Raw genomic sequence first — 24,970 nt, forward strand, 5'->3', positions numbered from 1 at the left:
TACATCAGGCTTATTAATGTTTCTTTAATTAGTAACAGAGCAAATATGTTTATTCGATTATTTTACACAGAGAATATTGGAATGATGTCGCAGGTGGTTTTGTGTTCATTTTGCTCTGTTTTATTTCCATGTAAAAATATATGTCTGGTACACAAGATTAAAAAAAATAGATTTTCACAACAAAATAAGTGCTTTGAGCACTAGAAATTCACTTGTGCACTTTAATGTTGTCCCAAACATTTACATTTTCTATCCACATCCCCTCCCTACCCCAAAAGTGGGCAAACCCCAGACTATAAATATTATCTGTGTCAGATATAGAAAACTTTCCCAGAAAAAGAGCAGGAAACACAAACATAACAATTCTGTGGCTCAGACAAATGTTCACTCCCCCAAAACAATAAAAAAGGAAAAATAAAAATATTTTTGTCAAAATTAAAATGGCACAGGGAACACAACACTAATTATCAGGCACTGCAAGCAGAAGGGGAGGAAATTGTGAGACATGATACCTTTCAATGGAGTAAAGGCACAGACCAGTAGCAATAGTATGCTTGCAGATGGTCAAAAAGGCTTAAGAATCACAGAATAATATTGGGTTGGAAGGGGACCTTGAGAACAGAGTCAAGGTGTCTCTTATGAGTCCTTCTTCACCTGCTGTAAGGTTGGATAATGGAAAACCAACAGTTTCTACAACCAGCATTTTGCCCATCTTGAGCCAAGACAACACATCAGGAAATGCTGACATGTTGAAAATGTTGTTTTCTGGCAAGAGCTTCTTTTCACCACTTTGTGAGACTTTCTCAGGTAGATTGTGCTGATCACACTGAATAGTGACCTAGTTCACCTCCTCAGTCACTTGCCATTAGTACAAGCAGTATTGGATGCATCTTAGAACATCATCAAATTCCCTTTTCCAAATGTGCTTTCACATCCCTTGAAGTGAAAAATGGTCCCTTTGGTAAACCATGAATTAGGGCAGAAGGAGATATTCATAGCTCATGGTTAAAAGCAGCACATAACAACTAACCATGTGAAGGCAGTGGGATGAAATGGCATCAGCTTTGCAGGGCTGATCTCAGGTGTTACCACAAATCCACTGCCTGTGGGAAAGGTAACAGGCATTACCTGGTGGCCAAGGTCACACCTGCTCACAGGCAGGAATTGCTAACAAAATATTTGGAGATCAATATAGCTGAGGACAAAACAAGAGGGAAGGTCGCTGAAAATTTGATGTCAGACATGGGATTGAGTCTTAGAAATCAGAGTGTGCAAAAGTAAACCTTTTAGAAGTAAACCAGACTTGCCTCATTCTCCAGTAAATCAGTGGCTTTCTAAAACAGGAACAATACAACAGAAATTGGGATCTGTTAAAAGAAGAAAAATCTGTCCAGAGGTTCTTGGAAAACTTAGGATTCAGCCCTGGCCTGAAGAGGCTCTTCTGCAGTGTTCACAGGAGCTGGAATGGCCAGAGCAAGTCCTAGGGAGCAGGTCTCCCACCACAGGGTGTCTTGTCCCACTGGACTCTGAGTGAGCCAGCTGAGTTTGTGTGCCAGAAAACTTCAGTGGCAAATCCGTTCTGTCATTTCTTTCTGCATTGAAGGGGGAGAGAAAAGAAAGAAACAGTGAGTGCAAAAGACAGGTTTGAGTAGCATGATGTGTCAGGCAGTTTGGGAGGTGTCCAAAACCAACGCAGGGAAGCAGCTGTGGGAGTGTTGGAGAGCCTTCTTCTATTTCCCATGAGCTCTCCTGGGAACTCAGCTGCCTCAGCAGCTCCATGCTGGCACTCTCCCTGGTCTCTGTGGCACAAGGTTGTTTTGGCTGTGCCCTAGCCTTGAGAGCAGTCCAAGGAGAGAGCTTTGGCTGAGATGCTGAAAGATGAAGGTCCTGCTCCTGGCTCAGCTGCAGAGCAGCCAGACAAGGTAAAGCCACTGTCACAGCCTCTCTTTGCAGCCTTGAGGAGATGGGACATGGAGCTGCTCCCAGTTCTGGCTCCAGGAGCTGACCACAGCTCACCCAGAGGACCTGTGGTTACAGCAAGGGATCCCACAGTCACACTGCAATGCAAATGAGTGCTAATAACAGGGGCCACAGGAAACCTCCACAAGACCAAGCTCTGTTTAGCATTACAGACTTTTCTTTAGCCAGAATGGCATCATGTCAGCTACATTAGGAAGGTGTCCAGCTTTCAGCTGGTGGAAGATGGTATTTGTCCTTGCCTTAAAATGCTCAACTAGTATATTGAAAATCCTGCAGTGAGAAAAGTGTGATTCTGGCTCATTGGGTTTGTGAATCTGTGTGCCCACAGGTCCCTCCATGCACTCTAGAGGAAGTTTTGCACATTAAAAGTGCAAAATCTATTCTAAAATAGATTGGAAGTAGGACTGGTCCGTGGAGAAGGAAGAATGCAACTCTGAAAAAAGAAGAACTAGGAAAGAAGGATGACCTTTGAGTAATCCTATAAAAGGCCCTTTAGTTATATAACCAAGGGAGACAGAAGTAGCAAACTCTGATCTTCAGTGCTGAGAACTTTGTTTTTCAAATCCATCAGGGACAGTGGCAAAGAGAGGATTTTCTTGTAGGAGTGACATACAAAATCACTTGAGTACAGAACCTGACCATCAAATGAAAAGTTGATGCTCTGCCACAAAATCACATTGTAAACAGGAAATGTTTGCAAACATCTGGGAAGGAAAAGAGGAGGGTGAGAGGACTGTGCACATCCTCTTGCAACAGCAGTATGCCCACCCCACTAGCACACCACCATGCACAAAAGCAGCCATGAACAGGAGGGACTGCAGTGACCAGTGGGCTGATAAGTCATCAGTGAGCTCCTCAGACCAGCTCCAAATGTCCAAGGCATTCCTCACATTCAGGAAATCCCCACAGCAAGCAGCTGGACCCCTGCCAGTGCTGCAGCCCAGCACCACGAGCTGCCCTCATCAAGGAAGTGAGTGCAGGGCTTGTCTCCAGCCCCACATTCCTTCATTTACTGAGAGTGAATCACTGCCTTTTCTAGTTCTGCTGTACACAGGATCTCATTCTCAGTTCCCAAGATTTGCTGCTAAGAAATCACATCCCACAGAAGTTTGACAGCAGCAAAGGGAGATTCAGCCAGTGGGAAGCTTAGAGGTCTGTTGTGGGGTTCATGGGGACTAACAATGCAAGGTTAGGACAGCTGTGTGGGCTGGTGAGGCAGCCTGCTTGCAGGACACTCTCATAGACACCTAAAACAACTCACTGCCTGAGGGAAGGAGCCTCTCCCTCCTCCCTGGTCCTTCCTCTCAACCCTGTGGTTGTCTGCTTGAGGCTTGGATGGCAGGCAAAGAGACACAGATAGACCAGGGGCAAATGTGTCTCATTTCCTTGTAGTTTGACAGTGGTTGCATCACAGGGAATGAATCTGTTCACCTGAGATTTATGCAGACCCATCAATCATCTCATGTTGCATGTGATTCACTGGCATTGAAAGCCTATTTAGCAGAGTCAGCCTCTGCTTTGGCTCCCAGGTGCTAATTATTTACATTAGCAAGCAGCACTCCAAGGAGATGACACTATTATGGACTGTATAGCAATGCTGAAGAGGTTTGTCATGAGGAACATTGACAGAGGACAGAGTGATACTGAGCTGCCATTTTCTGGAGCTGAGGGCCATTGTGATGTGTTACAGTTGAATTCTACAAAATAATTAAAGTCAATACTGTTGTTCTCTGATTAGATCATCATCTCTCCATCCCCCTAAATCATTATTAGAGCAAATAGGCAGAAAATTGACTGAATGAAATGAAAGCAGAGGAGTAAAGTGCTCAGCACTTAGGGGCAGGGGCATCTCCCCCACCTCCAGATCCTAAGCAAGCAGCTGGGACTCTTTGGCTCTTTCTCAGATTATATCCTCTTGGTCTTCCCTGACTCTCTGCTGCTGGATATGGCCTTTTCTGCAGCCCAGCCCTTATCACACCATGCAAACTACTGGGTTTTCTATTAATTCTTTCTTCACTGCAACATGTCCTCCTTAGGTCACACTACACTCGACCCTGTCTGTGACAAACTTGCTTCTCTTACAAAGCCAACTATGTGCATTTTCTAGTTTATGAGCCCTGAGCTGTCTGGCCTCTGCTTCTCACAAATCCTGCTGTTGTCAAGGACTCTCACCTCCTGCCTGGCTAATTGCTTCCCAAGGGAGGCATAGAGAAACTGGGAATCCAGTGAAGCACGGCCTTGACAGCTATTGTCTGAAGCTGTGTCCTATTGGGACTTGCCTTCCCTGCAGCCTCAGTGTAATTCACACTAGGATCTCAAGCAGGGAATGCTAAAAGAAAAACGTGGAGAAGAGACTTTGTTTCAAATCTGACTCCTGAAAGCCATGGGGGCACAACTGGCAGGAAACACTTTGATGTGCAAATTGCATTAGAGCTACCAAGTCACTAAGGGGACACTACCCTGTGGTGGCCCTAAGGGTACTGAAGGTCAATTCACAGACATGACAACAGAGGCAAAGGTTAAGAAAGGATCAATGGTTTCCTTGGTGCTGCTGGGAATTTCTCTCTTAGAGCACTAAGGCTGATGGTCCCAGGACAGAAAGCATGACTGTGAGTCTGAGGTAGGGTGGCCACAAGAGTCCAGAGAGGGTCAGCACTGCTCAGAGTAGTCAGCCCCAACCCCAAACCTCCCAGTGCTGTGCCCAGCCCACACCACTCCTTACCAAAGGCTCCAGCTCCCGGTGGTCAATGAGGCTGAACTCCCTGATGAAATAGTAAAAGTGCTTGTAGCAGGTGTTGACGTGAGCCTCAGCACCCATGTTGATGATGCTGTCAAAGTGGTGGATGTAGACATGGACAAAGACACGGAAGAGGCGGGTGAGGATCTTGGTGCAAACTTGCTGGAACTGTTTGGGGAAGGGAACACCTGCAAAGCAGAAGCAAATTGGAATATTTGAACATTTCCAAAAAACAAACAGTTAGCATTTAAATGTCTCTGTCATGCTTGACAGGCAGTCACAGATGACGAGGAAGGACACCCTTGGCCAATGCCAAGAGTGACTCTGGGGCAGTGTGCCATTGAGCTCTTCCCACAGAGTCCCTCTTTGCCCAACTAGAAATTTCACACAGGCATGGGCTCAGGATTGGGAGAGTTGCCATAGGAGAGAAGATTCCTTATCTGTTTGAGGAGGCCACAACTCTCCACATCTGGCTGAATCCAGAGCGATGTGGCAGAAGATCCTTCTGCCCTCTCTCCCTGCCTTTCCCCTACAAGCCTGTGCAGGCACAATACAAGTCAAATTGTATTTAGCCAGGTCCATGAACAAAGCCAAACCATCTCTCACCAGAAAAAACACCTTTCTGTGACCTCAAAAGCATGGCTTGTACTGTTCTCCTTCCTCCTCACACCCTCAAACATCACTTCTGATGCATCAACAGAAATGGGTGGGGTTTCTGCCTTTTTCCTGATCCTTATTTCAATAAAATGTCTCATTAAATCAGGAAGAAAACCGCCCATCTTAATGATGTTTGCGTTGTAATTTTATTACACCTGTATAATCCTGAGATATCCTCATAGGATGGGACCCACCACACCTGGCTCTATACTTTCAGCTTTGTACCACCCTTTTCAAAATACACTGCTATCACAAGGAAAATCTCAGGGTGTGATACCATCAGTGCCAGCAAAGCTTGGGGTAAATCTAAAGGAAACATGGCTTTGAAACACTAAACTTTTTCATGGCTGGTTGTTTGTTTTTTTTTTTTTTGTGAGGAGGAGAATGAAACAACTGATACTTGTTTTCCTGAGGCTTCTTCCTCTCCCCAGAGCAATTCAATGCAAATGCACAAAGAACAAAATAAAAACCTCCCTTCCCACGGTTGTACCAGCCTCCTCCCTCAGCTTCTTATTAATGCAGCACATAACCTCTTGAAAATCCTTCCAAACAAACTCTGCTCAACCATGGCCAGCTCACACATTTTGTGCACAAGAAAGCATCAGCAAATCTCTTAGCTAAAAAATTAAAATTAAAAATTAATTTTATCTTTGAATCTTTCTCACCAGCCTTGCTAAGCAATTAAAACTGTTTTTTTCCCAAAGGCTCCTGGCAGTTTTGTTTCCCAGCAGCAGTGCTGAGCCCCTCTCCTCCATGGGTGGTAAAGACAAAGGATCCTTCCAGCATCATGTGTGGAGCCTGTTTTCAATTGCCAGGGCTGGGCAGGTGTTGGGTTTGGAAATCATAAAAGGAAATTATTTTTGGTGTAAAGCAGTCACCCTGAGCCCAGCCCAGTCTCCCTTTCCTGCACGCAGAGTTGGAGCAGAGGGCAGGACTGAAGCGCCTGTGCTCGTGCCACATCTGGATGTCCCAGCACTTGGAGAAGGACACAGATCTTGGCTCAGCATCACACAGAGAGGTGGTTTTGGTCTTTGAGACTGATTTGTGGCCACTGCTCTGCATAACCACGAGCACACTGCAGCCCCAGGGCTGCTCCTGCATGACCTGTTTCACTGCCAGCTCTGGCAGATCCCATAGGACTTTTCAGGAAAGGTGCTCACATCTGGCAAAGTACAAGCAGGCTATGCCAACACCTTAGAGCTGTGACTGGAGAAGTGCTTCTGCCCAGCACCCTTGCCTGCTGCTCTGACAGAGGCAGGGATCAGAGAGCTCTCCAGGTTCCCCTGCAGTCAGGAGGAACATGGCACTTCATCAATGGCTTCATTTGAGCTTTCTGCACTGAGTGAGGATGTGCTGAGCAAATAAAAGCTGGAATCACCCAACTGGCGACTCAGACATGCCCCTGCAGACCAGCTTTGAAGAACTGGTTAAAAAACACTTTTTTAAAATAAAGCTCACCACAGTAAATGATTTCTGGTGAATGCACATTTCAGGGCAGTGACTGGGGAATACACACTGCTCTGGACAGGCTGTCATTCTCTGGGATCTCAGCAGGTGCCCAGGAGCAGGCAGGGAGGCATTTGCTGCCTTCAGTTTGTCCCCACCCCAGTCACCAACTCCTCCCCAGTCAAAGCAGGCAGCGAGGGAGAAATCTGACCTGACCATCACCGGGAATTTATTGCCAAACTGCAAAAAGTGATAGTGAAGGAAAGCAGCAATCCTCAACCCAGTCCTGAGCTGAGAAGGAAATAAGCTCAGTGACAGCAGATCAAACAGATCTCAGGCTCCCAGGGCTGACAGCATCTATGGTGCAGATCCTGCTGTCAGATGGGCCACCTCCAGACGTGGCAGATGGTGACAAGTGGCTTTCCACAGCTTTTGTCCTGAGGTTAGCCAGGAATTGTCTTGTCTTACACATCTGTCACCAGTGAGTCCTCATGGACATGCTGGCAGCTGGGAGACCTAGAGAAGACAGGCCTCCAGCTACATTCTGGGTTCTCCAAAGGCAGCTTTTGCATCAGGGAACAGGGAATTAGTTTAAATCACAGAATCAAAGAATAGTTTGAATTACAAAGGATCTTTAAAAGGTAGCTAATTAAAATCTCATGGTCATCAGCAAGTATAGGAGCTGTTGAACTCCTAAACCTAATGATATATGGTAAGACACTATCAGGCTGGCAGGACCTTCAAGCTCATTTCTGGATACTCAACCACTGTGTTTCCCATGAACCAGGAGCACGGGAAGCTCCCAGGAGCTGAGGCTGAGCTGCCCTTCTTTGTGTCCATCACCAGGTGTCAGTGTGTGGCCGTCCCCTCCAGGCATGGCCAGGCTGTGGTGCTGGCTGCCTGTCACTAATGGATTTCTGCAGGTCCCATGTCAGGACTCACCCCTCACTATGGTCCTTTGGGACCACTTGGCTCTGACTCTTTCTCCCTCTGGCTTCCACACCTGCCCAGGGAGGCACAGCAGAGTCCTGCTTTCTCTCCCTGTGCTGCAGCCACGTCTGTCTCCTGGCCAGGACCCTCAACACAGGCTAGAGATGGTTGACTGGACCCTGCATCTGGCACAGGGCTCTGTGCCAGCTGATCAAAGCACTTCCCCTGGGGAAGGAAGCAGGGCGGATATCTGATGTGCAGATTGCCTCTGCAGCAGTGGTGCCTCGCTGCTGATCTCCAGTGACTTGGGAGGAAACCCACAGCAGCCCCTGCAGGCACTGGCCATGCTGGTGGGGAGCTGGGAAACACCCCATCCCCTTGCCCAGAGCTGAAAGAAGAGGGCTGTGCAGTAAAGGCTGCACTGAGAGCAGCAGGAGGATCTGGCACAAATGCAGCTTGCCCTGGGTCAGCGCTGCTAGTGCAGCGGATGTCCAGCAGACAGCACGTGTGACATCCTCTCCAGCATCCCTCCAGGGAGGGAACAGGCTGTGCCTCCTCCCTGCAGCCTGTCCCAGCCAGGGGACAGCCATGGGGCAGGGACCTCTGGCCACACACACCTGTCCTGCCCTGGCAGGTGCTCAGCTGCACACTAAGCACCGGCCAAGCTCGCTGCTGTCCCACCAGAGCTGCTGGGAGGGGTCACTGCAACAGCAGCTGCAGTGATGTGGGCCTTCCCCACACATGGAGGGGGGAAGCTGCTCCCCCCAGGGCTCCCACCTCCCTGCCAGGCTGGGCCAGGCACAGCCAGCACAGAAACCCCAGTGCAGTGTGGCCAGTGCACTGGTAAATGGCATTTGGGAGTGGGGCACTGGTGGCCCTTGCTTAGGGGACTTGCTCCATCTCAAAGGTGGCACAAACCAGGGACAGTAGCAGATGGAAGAGGCTAGTGGGACAGGCCCTGCATGGCTGAGATGTCCTCTCAGCAGAAATACAGCAGGCCTGGGGAAAGCCAGGAAGGACCTCTAGGTTAGACAAACTGCCCCAACAGGGTGACACTGCCAGGGTTTGCTTCACCCTCCCCAGTCCTGCACACCTGCAGGGACCAAGAAACATCATCCTAGTTCATCCCATTGATGGTAGTCTAGCTGCCCCAGGGGGACAGCAGAGCATCACAAAACCCACCTGGGCTGATTTAAAAGCATTGAAATTACCTTTACCTTTAATTCCCTGGTGCTCAGCATCCAGCAACCTTGGAGAAAGCAGCAGCAAGCCCACAGTCTGGTAGGCAGCAGCCACCCTCTGACTCTTCTTGCATGATATTTAGTTTAGATATTGGGAAGAATTTCTGCTCCAAGCCAAGGCAAAAAGCTGTAAGTACAGCAGGTACAATTTCACTCCAAGCAGAGTGACTCATAGCCCTGAAATAAATTGGCACCTTTAGTTTGTCTTGGACGTTTTGCTTGAAAATCCCAAGATATGATTTAAAGCTCCAAGAAATCTGTTTTCCCCACTCTGTGCTGTCTGCTTCAAAACATAAGGAAAGCATGTGTAAAAGGAAATTAAAATTACAAGTAACAAAGTGCCTGTGCTTAGGGTAAGGGACTGCCAAAGGGTCCTGGATCTTTCCTGCCATCTCCTATCCCCAGTACTTGTACACCAGCCAATTTAAATTTTTCATGATGAATCAGTACTGAGAAGCTATTTTGCTTCTTGGCAATTGTATTTTTTCCTCTGCAAATGCAGTAATTCAGTGAACTTCGTGATGAATTGTTGTTGTTATTTCTCAATTTCATTTTGGCCATCGTGGTGTTTCGTGATTCATTTTCCCTAAAAATAAGTCTTTAAAGCCCTGTTTAAAACTAATGGCATGATGGCAGCTGCAAGCTGGCATGGCATTAATTTCAGAAGAAAAAAAGCAGGGGGAAAAAAAAAATGTAAAAAAGAGCCAGCTGAGAGAACACCAATAATTACCTGAATTCTGAACATTTTTCTCTTGTTGTTATGGCAAGAATGTATCAGATAATTTCGCACCAGATTTTCTCTGGTTTTAATAATTGTTTTGGGACTCTGCTTGAATGACAGGTTTGAGTTTTGAAAAGCTTTCCAAGAACTGTTATAAAAGCTCCTGTGGCCGGTGCTCTGTGGAGCCACAGGCAGATCTGGCAGAGAGCAGGGGGCGTTTCCAGGCTGAGGCTGCTCCAAGCCCTGTGTCTGCTCTCATTTAACAACAGGCAGGTTTCAGCAGGCACCAGGGTGCTGATGGAGGACACCTGGCCTTGTGCAACCAGCAGCCTGATGCTGTGCTGACCAGTGCTGACACAGCCATGGAACCTGGAACCCCATCCAGCCATCCTTCCTCCTCAGCACAGCACTGCCCAGCAGCAGCTCCCTGACACCAGGCACCACGGGGCACAGCAATCACTGGCAGGAGAGGATATTTTCCAGGTGATAGTCTGTTCATGTGGCCACTCACTGAATAAATCCACTGATATAGTTTTACCAGCTGGTGAAAGTACACCTGCAGAATCATTTATTCTTCTCCTTGCATGGGAAAAATGCCTGCTCTCCACTTAAATGTATTTTTCAGGACAATTACATTGGCTGGAAGAGTGGAAACAAAGCACTAGCACACACCAAATGATATGGGTTGTCTGGGAAAGCTGCTGCTTCTGTAGATTTATTGCTATCAGGCTGGCATAGCTCATGCCATGCAGGGATTTGTCTCATTTTAACTGGCTGACAAACAGGTTCCCACTCCAGAGAAAAGATTAGACAGTGAGATGGAGCCCTGCAGGTAGATTTCCCTGGCATGGGGAAGACATAGTATCTCCCCCAACCCTTGCTGTGGTATGCAGGGGGCTTGGCAGCCCCCCAGACCTGCTAATAATCTCCACCATAGGGATTTTCTACTGGTGCATCCGAGGGCTGCAGTCCTGCTGGTTAACTCTGCCAGGTCACAAACTGTCTGCTGGTGTTGGGCTCCCTTCCTGCCATGTCAGATGCCAGCTGTCCCTCTGGCCTCACTGCAGAGCTGCCAAGAGCTTTGCATCACACAGCTTGGCTAAACCAAAGGTGTTTGTCACTCTGCTCCCCTCCCACCTCTGGCATGTGGTGATGGACAGATGTTTTAATGTGCAAATCAGCCCAGCTCTGCTCTGGTCACTGGAGCTGTGAGCATTTACCCCAGCCAAGGTCTCCCCTGTGATGCCTAAGGACCCTGTGAGCCCAGAGGTCAGTGAACCACCTCTGCTCCTTTCTAGCTGAGGTGAAAGCTTTCCCCCTGTGACCCATGAGGTACCTCTCAGTTGTCAGGAGCCTACCAGCAAGCCCTGCTAAATCACTGCTGTTCAGGCTGTGCAGCTCTTGGGTGGAGGAGGATGCTGGTGGAGGAGCCTCCAGCAATCTTTGTGAGTTTGGAAAGCACTTGCTGCTTCTAAAAAAAGAGAAAAGTCTGTTTTGTCTGCGGTCAGGTGGCTCAGCCAGGGAAATCTTTCTGCTGGGACAGCTTTACTGCACATGGCAAAGAGGGGCCAGGAGGGAAAGCTGAGATGCACAAAGCTCATGAAAACACCAGCTGAGATAGTGGCCAGCTGTGCCCAGGGACCTCTCCAGCACAAGCAGGAGTGAAACAAACCTTCATGCTAAATCCCATCTCTGCTGCACACATCCAAGAGTCTCACCACAGCTCCAAAGTATGACATTTGTAATTTCCCCTCATCACCTCATCAAGCTCCTCTCCCCTCCTTAAAACAGTTCACATCTCCTCTGTGTCCTCTCATGCCCTATTCCCCTTGTCCTGGGTCTTTTCCCAAGGGCCTGCTCTTTAGGAGAGAGATTAAGCACCTCTGTTTGGTCACCCTGGCCACTGTTTTGGGGTCCCACATCCTCTGTTCTCCAGTGTATTCCCTTCAGCCAAACACTCCATCTTCTGAAATGCCAGAGCTGCCAAGCAATTACCCAGTGAACAAGGCAGGCCAGTGAAAGGAAGATAATTGGGGACACACTGATGACAAAGTGCCACCAGCTCCCTCCTCCCCCTGCCTCCCCCAACAGCCTTTCATGTGTTTTAGAGTGCAACCTCAGCCTGAGTTCCCCTTCACTTGTGTGAGGCCAAAGCCACCAAAATAGGCTGACACAGGGCCTGAAGTCGTTCAGGGGACAGAAGGGTCCCCACCACAAAAGGGCTTGGAAAAGGGACCCCAGGAACAGCCTTGGAAGAGGAGAGAAATGGGTTTCACCCATGTTCACCTACAGTCATCCTGGATCTCACCCAGAGCTGCCCCAAGCTGAAACGGAAGGAGAAGTGGAAGCCAGAGGCACCAGCCATCCTTCTCCACATCAGGATGTGCTACAACTCAGAGGGAGAAGTGCCAGAAATGAGGTGAAAACCACCAGGACCATCACTGTATTGGGCTTTTGTGCCTCAGAGAGATGTGGGAGAGCAGAGGGTGCTGCAATGTCCCTCCCATGGCTGCCTGCTTTCTGAGCTGTTAATACCCCCTTTATTCCCAGAGCACTGTCAAGCAGCATCACATCCCAAATCCATCTGAAAGCCTGAAATCAGAACAGGACATGCCTTTCTGGCTGGAGGGAAAACAGGGTAAATCCACATCTGTGCCTGTGCTTTGAATGGCATGCAGGTCTTCTCCCTGGGGACAAGCCACCTCGGGAAGAAGAGCACCTGCCCTGCTCCCTGTGGCTGCTGTCTCACCCCTCAGCAGCAGCAAGTCTGTGCAGCCAGGATGAACAGGGACTTTTCTGTCCCCAGCAGAGCTGGGACTGCTGGCCCAGAGTACAGCTACATGTACAGCACAGCCAAATGGGGCTACAACAGTGAGTAATGCCAGCAATCCCACACACACTATTTTCTTCAATGTTTCCCAGCATATTAATGAAAATCTTAAGCTGCACTGATTTCATACAGCTCTGTCTGCTTGGCAAACAAAAGAGGTCAAGCAGACTTGCAAAGCTATGCCTTTCCCCCCCTGCCAAACTCCTTAAATCTTTTTTTTTTTTTACAGTCAAATAGCTTCATGTTCCATCTGAAAAACAACTTCTCCAAGACATTACCTGAGACTCTGGAAGCCCCATCAGCTCCAGCCTCTGAACTCATCTCCCCAAACGACAAAAAAAAACTAAGTAGCAGCTAATATCAGCCTTGGCAGCTGCTGAGCATTGCAGGTCAACAGCACAGGGGATAGTCTGAAAGCTGTGTTGCCTTTGGCAGCTGCTGCAAGCTCCTAAGGCCAAGCTTTTTGAAGAGGTGCATTATACCCCCTGGGCCTTGGCAGTGGCAAGGTCACATCCCAGGGACAGGCATCTCTGCTCAAGCAGTGCCTCAGCTACACAGCAAGATGTGAGGTATGATCAGGGCTGAGATGGAAAGGGGATGTGAAGTGAAGCAGCAAGGGTTGGATCTTGGAACCATGAATGTAAGTGGAAAAGCAGAGAGAAATTGACTTGATTAGTTGAGAGAAAAGCAGGGATGTCATGTCCACTTCTAGCCAGCCCTGCAGCTCAACCTCTCAAGAAAAGGCAAGGAAGCTAATGACCTACCAGCCTTCATTTCTCACAAACACAGACTAAGTTCAAGCACAGAAAAGGAGAACATTGTGATCCACATCCTCTAGTAGTGGGATGAGAAATCCCAAACTCAGTTTGGAGTTAAAGGGTGTGGGACAGACACTGAGAAAGGCCTGGAACAGGAAATGCCACAATACTTTGAGTCACAAAGTTCATCAATACCAACCCTGAGGTGCACCAGCAGCTTGGGAACCCGCCCCAGTTCCAAGCCCAGCTTTCCTGCAGGGAAGCAGAGCAGCTCACCTATCCTGGTGGGGAAGATGTCCTCGTTGTTGATGAGCATCTCGATCCAGTCCATCAGCATGCACATGTACTGCGGGGCCGACAGCTTGGTGGGCTTCTTGTACTTGCTGTCGTCCTGCCACCTGTACTCGTACTTGAGCCCCCCAGACATGATGGGGCAGCTCCTCTCGGTGCAGTACTCCGACATGGTGCCGTAGATGAGGTTGATGCGGTTGAAGAAGTCCACCACGTGCACGGCGATCCAGTCGTTGATGCTCTCGCCCGGAGGCAGCTGCACCACTGCCCTCAGGTCCAGGCCGGACTTGAGCGAGGCCTGGGCTTTCTTGTACAGCTCAAAGCGCTGCGTGCCCGGCTCGAACTTCTTCCGGGGACGGAACGTCTTGTCTTTGTTGAAGACTTGCTTGAGACACAGGGCCATGGCGGGCAGGGCCGGCCAGGCTGAGGGCAGGGGCTCAGAGCAGCGTGAAACCCAGGGCTGGGGTCTTCATTGAGGGAGGTTTCTGGAGGAGACAGAGGCACATTTCAGCCACACATGAAGACAGCTGCATGTGTGGGCACACTCGCAGGGGTTCGCACCAGGGTGCTGGCTGGCCCCACTGCTAGATTTGGAGTGAGCTTTGGCCCCTTCACACCCACCAGGCTGACCTGGAGCTGCTGCTGCCACCTCACACAGCAGCTGCTGGCACTGGAGAGGCTGAGCCCTGCCACATGTGCCCCATGCAAAGCTGGATGGGGCCAACAGATGGGGCGGACAGAGCCCCTCCTCCCTCCTGAGCATGCCAGGAGCTCACCAGGCTCCAGCCAACCTCTCCCCTCCAGGCCTTTACCAACAAGTGCTGCAATAAAACAAGAGCCATGATACCAGCAGAGCTCCCCAGCTGGGGCAGTCCCACTCTGGTGGCCTTCTCCTCTCCTGGCAGAGGGGAAGCATCTCTTTCCCAGGCACTTCTCTGTACAAACAAGCCCTGACCCTGCAGCAGTGGCTGGCAGGCAGGGCCCCGGGGGCGGCGCTGCGAGCGCAGCTGGCTGCTGGTTCACACAGCCCCAGCGCCGGCATCAGTGGGAAAAGGGGGGATTATTTCTGCTGCTCTGCCCGCTGTGTTTGTCCAAAAGAACAAAACCCACGTCCGAAGAAGGGAAGCGCACAGCAGAGCACATGCCAGGATGCACACAATGCAGGCAGTCCTCGTGCTGCTGGGGCTGCTGCCCTGGGTGACTCCAGGGCTCAGCAAAGTGCTGAGCTCACCCCTTCCTGCCCAAGATTAGCAGCACAGATGAGGGCTGGATTTTCCTTTTCTTCCCTGAGATCCAGTGGAAATGCCATCCACACAAAGCTGTCCTGGACGGGCTGAAATTGTGCATTTTGTTACCTGCCCTAATCACCAGTGCTTGTTACTGTGAGACCAAGGCCTCCTTGTGCTAAATGCCTTGCTGAGGCTTAGGGAAAAGAAAGTCTTCCAACAGCCTCCCCCTGATGGGAAGAGATGGAGAAGCAGTTAAGAAAAAAGGAAGGAAAATATTTATGGAAAAGGGAAGTGACTGGCCCAAAGTCACAAGCAGGAGAGAATGGTGAAAACCTTGGATGAACATTCATCATTAAAAGGCAACTTCAGCCAAAATCTTGCTATTTAAATTCTGTTTTCTAAACTCTGTCCTGAGCCTGAGGCAGGTCCTATTTTGTGATCAGCTAAACCTCTCTCAAGTGAAACCCTCTGCTCCCTTAAGGCTCACCCTGGAGTCATCACTGGGAAGCAGTAGGACCTAGTGCTCATCCCAATGCCTGCAGGATCTGCCTGGTGGGGATTTCTGCACTGCAGCCAGCACGTGTAAAACCCTGCCATGGATGCACCCCTGGTGTGGATGGGAAGCCCAGCACAAATGCCATTAGTGCATAACCACAGCCTTTCCCACAGGCTGGAGCCAGAACTCTGCCACCCTTACTCAGCTCACAGCACAGTGAAACCCCACCATGCTCTGCTGTACCCAGGTACAAAACAAGTGTTTTTTAGGTGCTTTCTGCCCCACAGCCATCACACAGCGTTATGCAGTATGACTTCAACACCAGGGTATCTGCAGACCTTCCTCATCTCATGCTGCTGGGTGGAATTTTAACTGCCACATCCCTGTCACCCTCATTTATTGCCTCAGGGCAAAGACTGGGGGATGTTTCTTGGATGCTTTTCCTTCCCCTGCTCCAACCATGGCAAAGAGCTTGTTTCCCACCTCAAAAAAAGAGCATGATCTTTCCAAAATGCCACCTGATGAAGCCAGCATGGTGCCATGACTCCTCTCTGTCCCTTGGGAATGGCCTGTGCTGCAGCAGTCCTTGTGGATCCCGTGGGACTCTGGGCACTGCAAGGCTCTAAAGAAAAGCCCTTATCCAGGACTTCCTGGATTCCACATATTCAAGCACATCCTGTTGATAACACCTCTAAAAAAAGCCTTCTGGGGAGTTTGCTAACACATAACGCTTTCAAAACTATGTATGCATACATACATATATATTTATATATAACCACTGCAACAGAGATCCTAATTTAGTAATGTAGGAAGTGCTGGGATACCCTCAGGATGAGGCACTCAGGAGGCTTTGCCCGTAGTGCAAAGTAGGAATGATGGGGCTGAGCAGTGCCTGGCCCTGCAGCCATGTTTCCCTGGAATTTCAGCAAGGGAAGTCATGCCAACAGACATCTCTCTATGTCACCATTTCTTCTGGCCTTGGCTCCATCTGCTCTGCTTCAGGAGCTGCTGCTGTTTGCAGACTCTTCCATGCAGAGACTGGGTTGTTCCATGGTGATGAGCAGCCACCCTAGCAGACAACATCCCTTCAAACATGTCACTTACAGGGGCTGACAGCTGTGAAATCAGCTCTCTTTTAGTGCCTCACACTGCAATCACTCCTCAAATATTGAGCCGCTGACTGGGAAATAAACATCTGCTGCAGCCAGACCTGTAACTCATCTACAACTGCATCCCTGCATCACCCACAGCTGGATCTCTGTGTTACCCTGCAAGATGCTCTCACTCATCAGGCAGGTGGGAAATGTGCTTCGTGGTTCAGCACCATCTGAATAAAACATCAGTTCAAAAAAAAGGAGCGACAAAACTGCTAAACATCTGCCAGGTTTATCACACATCTGTTGGAGTGGGAATGGAGAGTAAAACCCATTGCTGCCCAAGTGCTCGGAGCTGACCTGTCCCTGAGCCTGCAGAGGACACCAGCACAGCACTGCAGCCTCTCTGCCCCCCAGGCAGCAATCTTCTTTCCAGGATCCTCATCATCACCACTACCAAATCACCAAGTTGTTAAAAGACCTTGTTAATCTTTACTGGAGAAAAATGTTCTCCAGAAGTTATATTTAACACGAAGCCAAAAATACATCCTGGGATTTATGACCTGAAGAAGCAGAGAGAGGAGCTAAGCCAAAGAACACATTTGTCCTCCACTTCAGAGCTTTCACTGCTCAGAGAGATGGATGTAGAGGGAGGTAAGGGGGCAGTGGTGGCCAGGACCAGGACATGAGATCCCACCTCTCACCCTTGCAGATTCCCCTCAGCACCCACCTGTTTTCTGGGAAGAAAAGCAAACTCCTTTGTGAATTGACCCAAATACATCCTGAGTCTATCTGGTGGAGAAGGGCCTCAGCCAATGCAAAATCAGATTTTCCCAGTTTCCACCTTAATGCATCTGACCCGACCGGTGCTCTTCCATCATCAACCAAGTATTTGGGGCAGATCCATGTAAAGAGATGGAAAATGGGAAATCTTCCAAGGTTTATGGTACAAAGTTCAGCTGAGTCTGATGTTCAGGGCTGTCGTGTTCCTAGAAATCATGCTGTGGTCCACTGGGGCTTGGGGTGGGGCAGGAGCTCTCTCCAAGCCCTAATCACTGCTCACACTGTTTTGGGAAGTCCCAAGGGCGGAGTGCCATCCAACAGGCTCAGACAGCAACTTCCTACAACAGGACTGTGCAGGTCCCGCCCCAGCCCTGGCAGCAGCCTGCAGCTCTCTGCCCTCATTCCCACATGCAAAATCAAAGCTTTTCCAAGGGGAACCTTGGCAAAGGATGCAAACCCTCTTCCCCACACCACAGTTCCCATCACAGAGCAGTGCTGGCACTCCACAAATCCCTTTCTGAAGCATCTGCAGATCTCCAAATCAAACCTCATCCTATGCCTGGGAGCAGACAAGGAGTGAAGCAGGTGGAGCTGGAGACTTGTCCTGCTGTCACCCTGTGTCCCACAAAGGATGGTTGGAAGAGGATGAGAAAAGCTTTTGGGAGGAAAGAAACTGACATATCCCATGGGACATCCATGCCATGGTGTCCTTAGCGTTCACCCCCCATCCACACTCCCAGAACAGCCTTGGCTTTGAGGAGCTTGGCTACAAACCCAGCTGAGTGGCCACAAATCCCATCCCTGTCCATGAAGGCTGCTGGGCTTCAGTCCTGCCCCTGCTTTTGCTGCTGGCTTCAGTCCTGCTTCTGGTTTTAAAAGCAGCAGCAGCAACAAAATTCAGTGGGGTTTAGCAAAAACCAAAAAAGCACAGGGTTAAGCTGTGCAAGGACAAGGCAGAACCACTGCTGGGGAGGTAGCAGGCACAGACATGTGAAAAACTGATGTCCTAGATTGCTGGCAAGTCCAGAGATGAAAGGAAATGAACTGGATGGGAGGGATGCAAGCTCAGGGTCAGACTTACTCGCTAATTTCAGGTTTGAGGGTTGGTTATTTTATCTCAACTAGTTTCTTTTTCTTTCTTTCTTTCTTTCTTTCTTTCTTTCTTTCTTTCTTTCTTTCTTTCTTTCTTTCTTTCTTTCATTTGAAAACCACAGAGGAGCAAAGGCTTTGTTGTAAACTAAAAACAACTATGAAAGGTTTAGAAACCACGAAACAAAAGGAAAGAGCAGGCAGAGCTGTGGGAGAGTGGCTTCCTCCTCACAGTCCTGCAGGCATGGGGGCAAGGTCACCAAAGGAAACCTCTGGTTTTGAGCCCAAACAAGCTTTAGAACCAGAAACCCAGCAGGAATGGTGGTCACAGTGCTGGTCCCTGGCTCCCTGCCTCAGTGTCCCCAGTTCCAAAACTGATCTCCCTCTCCAGGATCCCTTTATATTAAGGGCTGAAACAGCAAAAGATTCAGTGGAAAAAGTGCTTTGCATGTGTCTCTGGGAAGCACTAACAGCCGTGAAGGGTAAGGAGAGAGGACAGCTCTGACACCAGCACCTCCCATGGCTCCAAGTGCATCCTCCCTGGATCCATCCCAAGACAGTGACACTGGCAGAAGCATCTGCCTGGAAACTGCTGTGTTAGCAGCACCATCCAACCCTCGTGGGCAGTGGGAGCACTGGGGAGCACAACAGGGGTCCAGCTCTGCAGGGAGACTCCAGCTCCCACTGCTCTGGGAAGAGGCCAGGGAGGCAGGGCACAGACCTATCCAGCTACAGGCACCTTAGAGCAAAGTGTAGGTTAATTACCACCTCTCTCAGGCTTCCCTGGGGGATCTTGTCTTTGGGGAACCCATTTATCCATGGCTTCTCTGCTTCAGGGGATTCCCATCTCCCCACCATAGGCAGTGTGAAAGTCCCACCAGCCCCATCCCAGATGGAGGAGGAGGACAGCATCAGCTCAGCCACCATGTGGCAGAGCCCTGAGACAGACAGACAGCCTCCAGATGGACAGTCTGCCCAGAAACCTGCTGGCCCCAGCTGGCTTTTCACTGCTCTAGGAAGCCTCACTGCCTGGCTGAGGAGTCTCAGCAGCCCTGTCTGAACTTCCCTTCAAGCCCCAAAGAAGTCCAGAGGCACTTTAGTCTTCAGCCAATCCTAGAGCATCTCTGCAAGCAGGGCTGCTTCTTGGGACTCATGCCCCAAAGACTTCTCCCAAGCAACCCTGAGCTGCAGACACTGCAGCCCAGACCAGGGAGGGACTGTGGGCAAATGGTGCTTCCAGGGGAGGGAGCATATTCCCTCTCTTTACAAGCCTTTCCAGCTTTGTAATCATCTAAGGAAGGGGGGCTGCAGAAGGAGGGTGCTGGGTGAGCAGAGCCCTGGGGCACTGACCCCACTCCCTCTGTGCTTCCTGCTGGAGCCAAGCCCCAGCTGGGCTGTCCGTGAGAAACAGGGTTATTGGCTGCTGATCCCAAATATAACCTAAACGACAGAGAATTCCAGGAAATAAGCCAAGACAAAATGCAGGGAGGGGGATCAAGGCCCAGCACATGGGCTGGGGGAGCTTCAGAGAAGCCTTGGGCTCTCAGCAGCATCTCCCTGCTGCCAAACCTCCCCTGTGCAAACTCCCCTGGTGCTGCAGAGATGCACGAGAGCATCCACGAGCACAAATCCCTGGAGCAGAGCAGGACTCAGACCCCCACACTCCAGCTGGGGACAGCTGCCAGTGGGAAGCTGTGCTGGTTCTTCCCCCAACTCACATGGTGCTTGGAAATCCCCAGCTCGTGAGAAACGGACCTGGATGGCTTCCAGGAACAGGACTGCTTACACCCGCCCTGCAGATGTCCCCTGCTGTCCCCAGCTCTGTCCTGCTCCTTGCCCTGCCTCCCTGCCACACCACCAGCAGCTCTCTGGCACAAAGGCACCAAAAACGTTTCCCCAGATCACACATGACACCTCCGAGCAGAAGAGCAAAGCAGCATCTCTCCACGTTAGAGGCAGCATGTCCCGTTCGTTTTAGGTGTGATACCCAGTGGGGCTGGGGGCTTTTTGGGGTACCTCATTCCTGGGAGCTGAGATCTCACTGCTGCTACCAGTAACTTGCTGTGAGTCCTAAAAAGAAGTGTCCAATGGCCTCACTGGCGTCCAACAGCTCTGGTTCAGTCCCAAGGGTGATTACTCTGTTGCCACAGCCGTAATTCCAAATCCCAGGAGCTCCAGGCCTGCGAGCTCAAGGAAGAAGACGAGAGGAGATAAGCCAGCCGCGGAAAACCCATCTCCACCGCTTGTTCTCACCCAGTTCCCCCGCCCACAACTTTCCACCCTCCCTCCGACACGGGCGAAGCCGCTGCCGGGGCTGTCCCGTTCGGGAAACGCGTGTGCTGCCTTCCCCTTCCCCTGCCTGTACCCCTGTCCCTGCCTGTCCCCCTGCCCCTGCCTGTCCCCCTGTCCCTGCCTGTCCCCCTGTCCCTGCCTGTCCCCCTGCCCCGGAGGAACTCCTTTCCCTGCGCATCCCGTGCCGGTCATTCGCATAGATCCCTGCCCAGCGTCCCCAAAACTGGGGATCCCTGGTATTTACACACTGGCTGCTGAGCTGGGACACCCCAGAGGAAGGGGAAGAGCCTTCTGCAGGCGTCCGTGGCCCGGCCGGGTGAAGAAGTGCTCCTTTCTAGGCTAATGCCACCCCAGCTCTTGGCCATCTCGCGCTGAAGAGCACGCCAGGAGCATCCCCAGGAGCGCGGTGTGGCTTTTTACCTCCCAGGACTCACCTCATCCCCCGGCACGGCGGCTTCCAGTCTCCAATAAATCCCTCCGCTGCACTTTCTGCTCTTATTCAGAAAAAAAGGGGAAAAAAATAAAAATTAAAAAGATACGAAGTCCAAGGCAGGCTCTCTTTCGGGACTATTGGGGATGGCGGCAGCAGCAGCCGAAGGGAGAACTGCCTCGCTCCAGCGCTCACGGGGGTTTCGTTAGAGAAACGGGGGCCGAGGGTTTTTCTCCGGTCGGTGATGTCACATCCTGACCCTGCCGGCAGCTCCAGCTGTCCCTGGAAAAGCCGCTCGGAAGCGGGGCTGCCAGCCCGCCCCATCCGCGGGCTGCGGGGTGGGCACGCACCCGCCAGACCCGCGCCCCGCAGCATTCCCGCACGCTGAGATCCTCCCTGGCTGCCTCCGCTTCCACAGGACAGCAGCGAGCTGCGGAACGGAGATGAAATCCCGGAGTGTTTTCCCCTCCTCCCCCCATCTTTTCACAGTTCGTCTCCCTTCATCCTTCCCCGCTCTGCACACACAAAAAACACAGCCGGGGGTTTCCGTGCCAGGCCAAGCTGGATGCCATCCAAAACAGAAATGCCGGAGAGGGGAAAAGAAAGAACGAGAAAAACTTTCTCTGCACAGAGCACTTACTTTCGGTGTCTGCCGGAGGTGGGGTGAGCTCTGCAGCTCGCAGCGCTATTTAAATCCTGCTAGCAAAGGCAAGCCCGAGCCAGCGCGCTCGGCGCCGGCAGGAGCGGCCAGCCAGCGTGGGATGGCTTGGCAGGAGCCGGGATCCGCTGTGGGGTCAGACAGAGCGGGTGGAACTCCGGTGTGTACCCACCGGTGATGCTGGGGGGTGTCGCAGCAGGGGCAGGCACAGCAGGGCCCCGACACTCGCGGTCCCTTCCTGGCACGGTGACGTGTCGCTGCCCGGGGAAGAGATGGGTGATGCTCTGGCCTTACTGAAACGCCTGCAAGTTGTTTGGCACCGGCACAGTTCTAGTGAGGGAAACGTTTCCAGCCTTTCTTACATGTGTGTTAAACTCAGGTCAAGCCAAGCGTTTGCAGGTGATGGGGCGAGCTGGGGCTTGGGGCACAGGGCAAGGAGGATGTGGCTGATGGGCACGTTTGCATAAAGCTGGAGGGTTTAGGATCAGGATTTGATACCCCGAACCCTTCCTGGCATCCCCGGTGCTGCAGCAGTGGATTTATCTCCCAACCCATGTGCCTGTGCATCCAGCAGGATGCATTTCTGCAGGATCCAGACTCCTTTCCCCAGAACACGGCTCCTCAGCTGCAGGTGATGCTAGGATTTGCTCTTGAGGCACAATGTTCAGAGGCACTCTTTACAAATAAATTTGTCCAGCAGCCTCCCAGACCAGCCAGCCACGAGGGAGCTCAGCCCAGCCCTGCAATGCTGGGCTTACTGTCCTATCCTCCCTCTCTCTGCAAGGCTGGTTTGGTGCAGGTGCAATAGAAACTCTTTGGCACCTGCAGCAGCGTCTTACTAGAAGTGAAGGAGACCCTGTAAGGCCCATTTCATCAGGCAGCAGCCACTGGTGGATCACTTTTGACTGGAGCTGAAAGGACTTGGAGCTTGCATGCCCCAGAAGCCCCTTGACTGTCCCCATCTGGGACATGGCTGAAGCTCAGGTCCTGAACAGGTGACAGGAGAAGGACACACCAAGGACATGCAAGATTCACCTGGGCTCTGCATCCATGGCTTAGGTTGCAATACAGGATGTGACCAAAAGTATGTATTCTATCACCACCTGCTGAAACCAGGAGAGGCAGTGATCCTTATCTCCGTGGGAGATATTCTCTGTTAATGGGCCAGCTGTTAAACCAGGTGGGGCAATGTTCTTTATCTTCTCCACAACCCATCCTCCCTCCTGGGACATATCTCCTGTTAATGTCCCATCGAGTCCCACTGTATGACTGATAAAATTACATCATCCCACTGGGAGATGCTCCACCCAGGGGAGGAGCCAAGCCTTTCCTACCTAGATAAAAACTGAGACTTGGAACACTAAGGCAGACTTTTTACACTGGATTCCAGAGGAAAACTGATCTTTCCACATCATCACTGGACCTTTGGAGGAAAACTGCACCTCCTACAGGAGCACTGCTTCAGCTGAACCACACCTGTCACTGCAGGAGAACTGCAGCTACCATTTAACCACACTAACTAGCAGGGTGTCAGGTTGTATTCTGTCAGTTGTTTTTCTTTTGTACTATTGCATGCATTTAATTTTTCACTTTTTTTCCTATTAAATTTTATTTCTGACATGGAATCTCTCACTAGTTTTGCTTTCAAAACATTACAATCCAGTACAGCATGAGATGGCTGAGGTGTCTCACATCTGCAGAAAGGGTAAAACCTTGAGTTGGAGTGCCCTGCACAGCTCTTGAGGCAGGAGGGAAGTACTGGCTGTCAAATTCATCTGTTCAGCTTCTTCCCACTACCATAATCAGCTAACCCAGTACAACAGCCATGACTTCAGAGCTCAGCTCTGTGCATCCTCCCTGGACCTGCAGGCTGAGCCTTTTCCACATCAGCCTCGCCCTGCTCATGAGTGAATCCCTCACAGTCATTGCAGGTAGTCTCAGGTCAAAGTAATAGCCCTAAAATCAGGATCCAGCTCAAGTAATCCAGCAGACTCTTCCTGGTCACTGGCAAACCAGCCACATTCCTGACTCCAGCAGGTTCAGGCAAAGTCTTTTCTCATCCCCAAAATGCTGGATGCTCATTACAACCGCCCCAAGTCCCAGTAAGGGCCGAGCAATGCTGCTGTCCTTTATCCCGGGGACCTGGGATGCAGGAAACAACAAAATGTCCTCAGACCCTGTGAGCAGGAGGTGGAGGTCTGTGGAGCAGATGTAACTCCCTACAGCAAATGCCAAGCCAGGAGGAAACTTTCAACTGAAATCACTGCAGAAAATGGGCAGAAATCCAAAACTGAGGGGGCTTGGCCGAACAGCAAAGATCCCAAAGGCAACTCGCAGCCAGGATTTACATCCAGGCAAGATGGAGCCAAAATACTTGGAGGCAAGATGGGATCCTCCCACCCTCATAAGTCTGGAGCCAAAGGAGAGGGGCCAGGAGAACAGCAGGAGGGCTGGAGTGACATCAGCTACAGCCCCACAAGTCCACAGGGGCAGCAGCACCTCCTGCTCAGGGACTCATCCCCCATGTGAGGTTTTGGAAACCTCACAGAGCGGAGAGCCCAACAGAGCCACCCAGGTGTGGGGAGGGGAAGCAGGGAGAGAGGAAAAGGTCCAAGGGACAGGTCTGGGGAAGGAGGGATGTGTTATTGTGAAGAGGGCATTTGTCTGCCTTGAGGAAGGAAGAGGGGAATGCTGGCCTCGCTCCTGCAGGCAGGTGCAGGGCTGAATTTCTCGGGGGAAGGAAGCAGGGACGGAAGCGAGCCCAGAGCACTGGGAGGCTCCATCGGAGCTAGGGCAGGCACAGGAAGAGGCCCAGGACAGCACAGCAGCTTACAAGGCTCGTCAGGACATGGGGGGGAGCCCCTGCCAGCCCCAGCACCGTGCTGGGCTCTCACACAGTGCCTGCACCGCACCTCATGGCACAGCCACCGCAGCAGCCGGGGAGATGCTTGCTCCCAGGCAGGGCTTGAGGGCTGTGAGTGCCCGTGCCCACCAGAAACCAGAGCAAAGGGGCAGTGGGTTTGCTCTGGTTATTCCCAGAGAGGAATGAGACATGTACAGAAAAGCTCTCTTTTTTCTCTCTCTATTTCTCTCATTCTAACTTTCTCTTAACCCTGTTTCTAACTTGGTTTTCCTTTCTAGCTTTAAAATATAAAAGCAGCAGTAGAAATGCTCAGGCTCCCTGGGAGTAAAAAAAAAAAAAAAAAAAAAAAACAAAAAAAAAACCAAACAAACAAAAAAAAACCAACAAAACAACTTTAAATTATTATTTAAATAAAAATATTTACTCCATGGGAGCCTGAAATTTT

General features: G+C 50.8%; 1 protein-coding gene across 2 annotated transcripts; it reads right to left on the reverse strand.

Annotated features, from left to right (window-relative positions):
- Positions 1-19: 19 nt before the first annotated feature.
- MOB3C (MOB kinase activator 3C) lies at positions 20-21,527 on the reverse strand. Of its 2 annotated transcripts, none has more exons than XM_056498030.1 (5): positions 21,009-21,527; positions 20,299-20,469; positions 13,577-14,076; positions 4,703-4,905; positions 20-1,592 (listed from the first exon to the last, which is right to left on the reverse strand). In XM_056498030.1, the coding sequence occupies exons 3-5, from the start codon at positions 13,992-13,994 to the stop codon at positions 1,563-1,565; spliced, it is 651 nt and encodes a 216-aa protein (XP_056354005.1). In that variant the 5' UTR covers positions 13,995-14,076; positions 20,299-20,469; positions 21,009-21,527; the 3' UTR covers positions 20-1,562. The 2 variants fall into 2 exon arrangements, with proteins under 2 accessions (XP_056354005.1, XP_056354006.1); XM_056498031.1 differs by having other exon boundaries at positions 20,299-20,462; positions 21,009-21,412.
- Positions 21,528-24,970: the final 3,443 nt, after the last annotated feature.

The sequence above is a fragment of the Oenanthe melanoleuca genome, chromosome 8, assembly GCF_029582105.1.
Source record: "Oenanthe melanoleuca isolate GR-GAL-2019-014 chromosome 8, OMel1.0, whole genome shotgun sequence".
In the NCBI taxonomy this organism is placed as follows: Eukaryota; Metazoa; Chordata; class Aves; order Passeriformes; family Muscicapidae; genus Oenanthe; species Oenanthe melanoleuca.

Excerpts from the sequence above, each read along its gene's own strand:
- MOB3C (XM_056498030.1), bottom strand. The coding sequence starts at position 13,994 with ATGGCCCTGTGTCTCAAGCAAGTCTTCAACAAAGACAAGACGTTCCGT. Across the intron at positions 4,906-13,576 it reads CATCTTCCCCACCAGGATAG|GTGTTCCCTTCCCCAAACAG; the intron begins GTGAGCTGCTCT and ends TCTGCTTTGCAG. Across the intron at positions 1,593-4,702 it reads ACCGGGAGCTGGAGCCTTTG|AAAGAAATGACAGAACGGAT; the intron begins GTAAGGAGTGGT and ends CCTTCAATGCAG.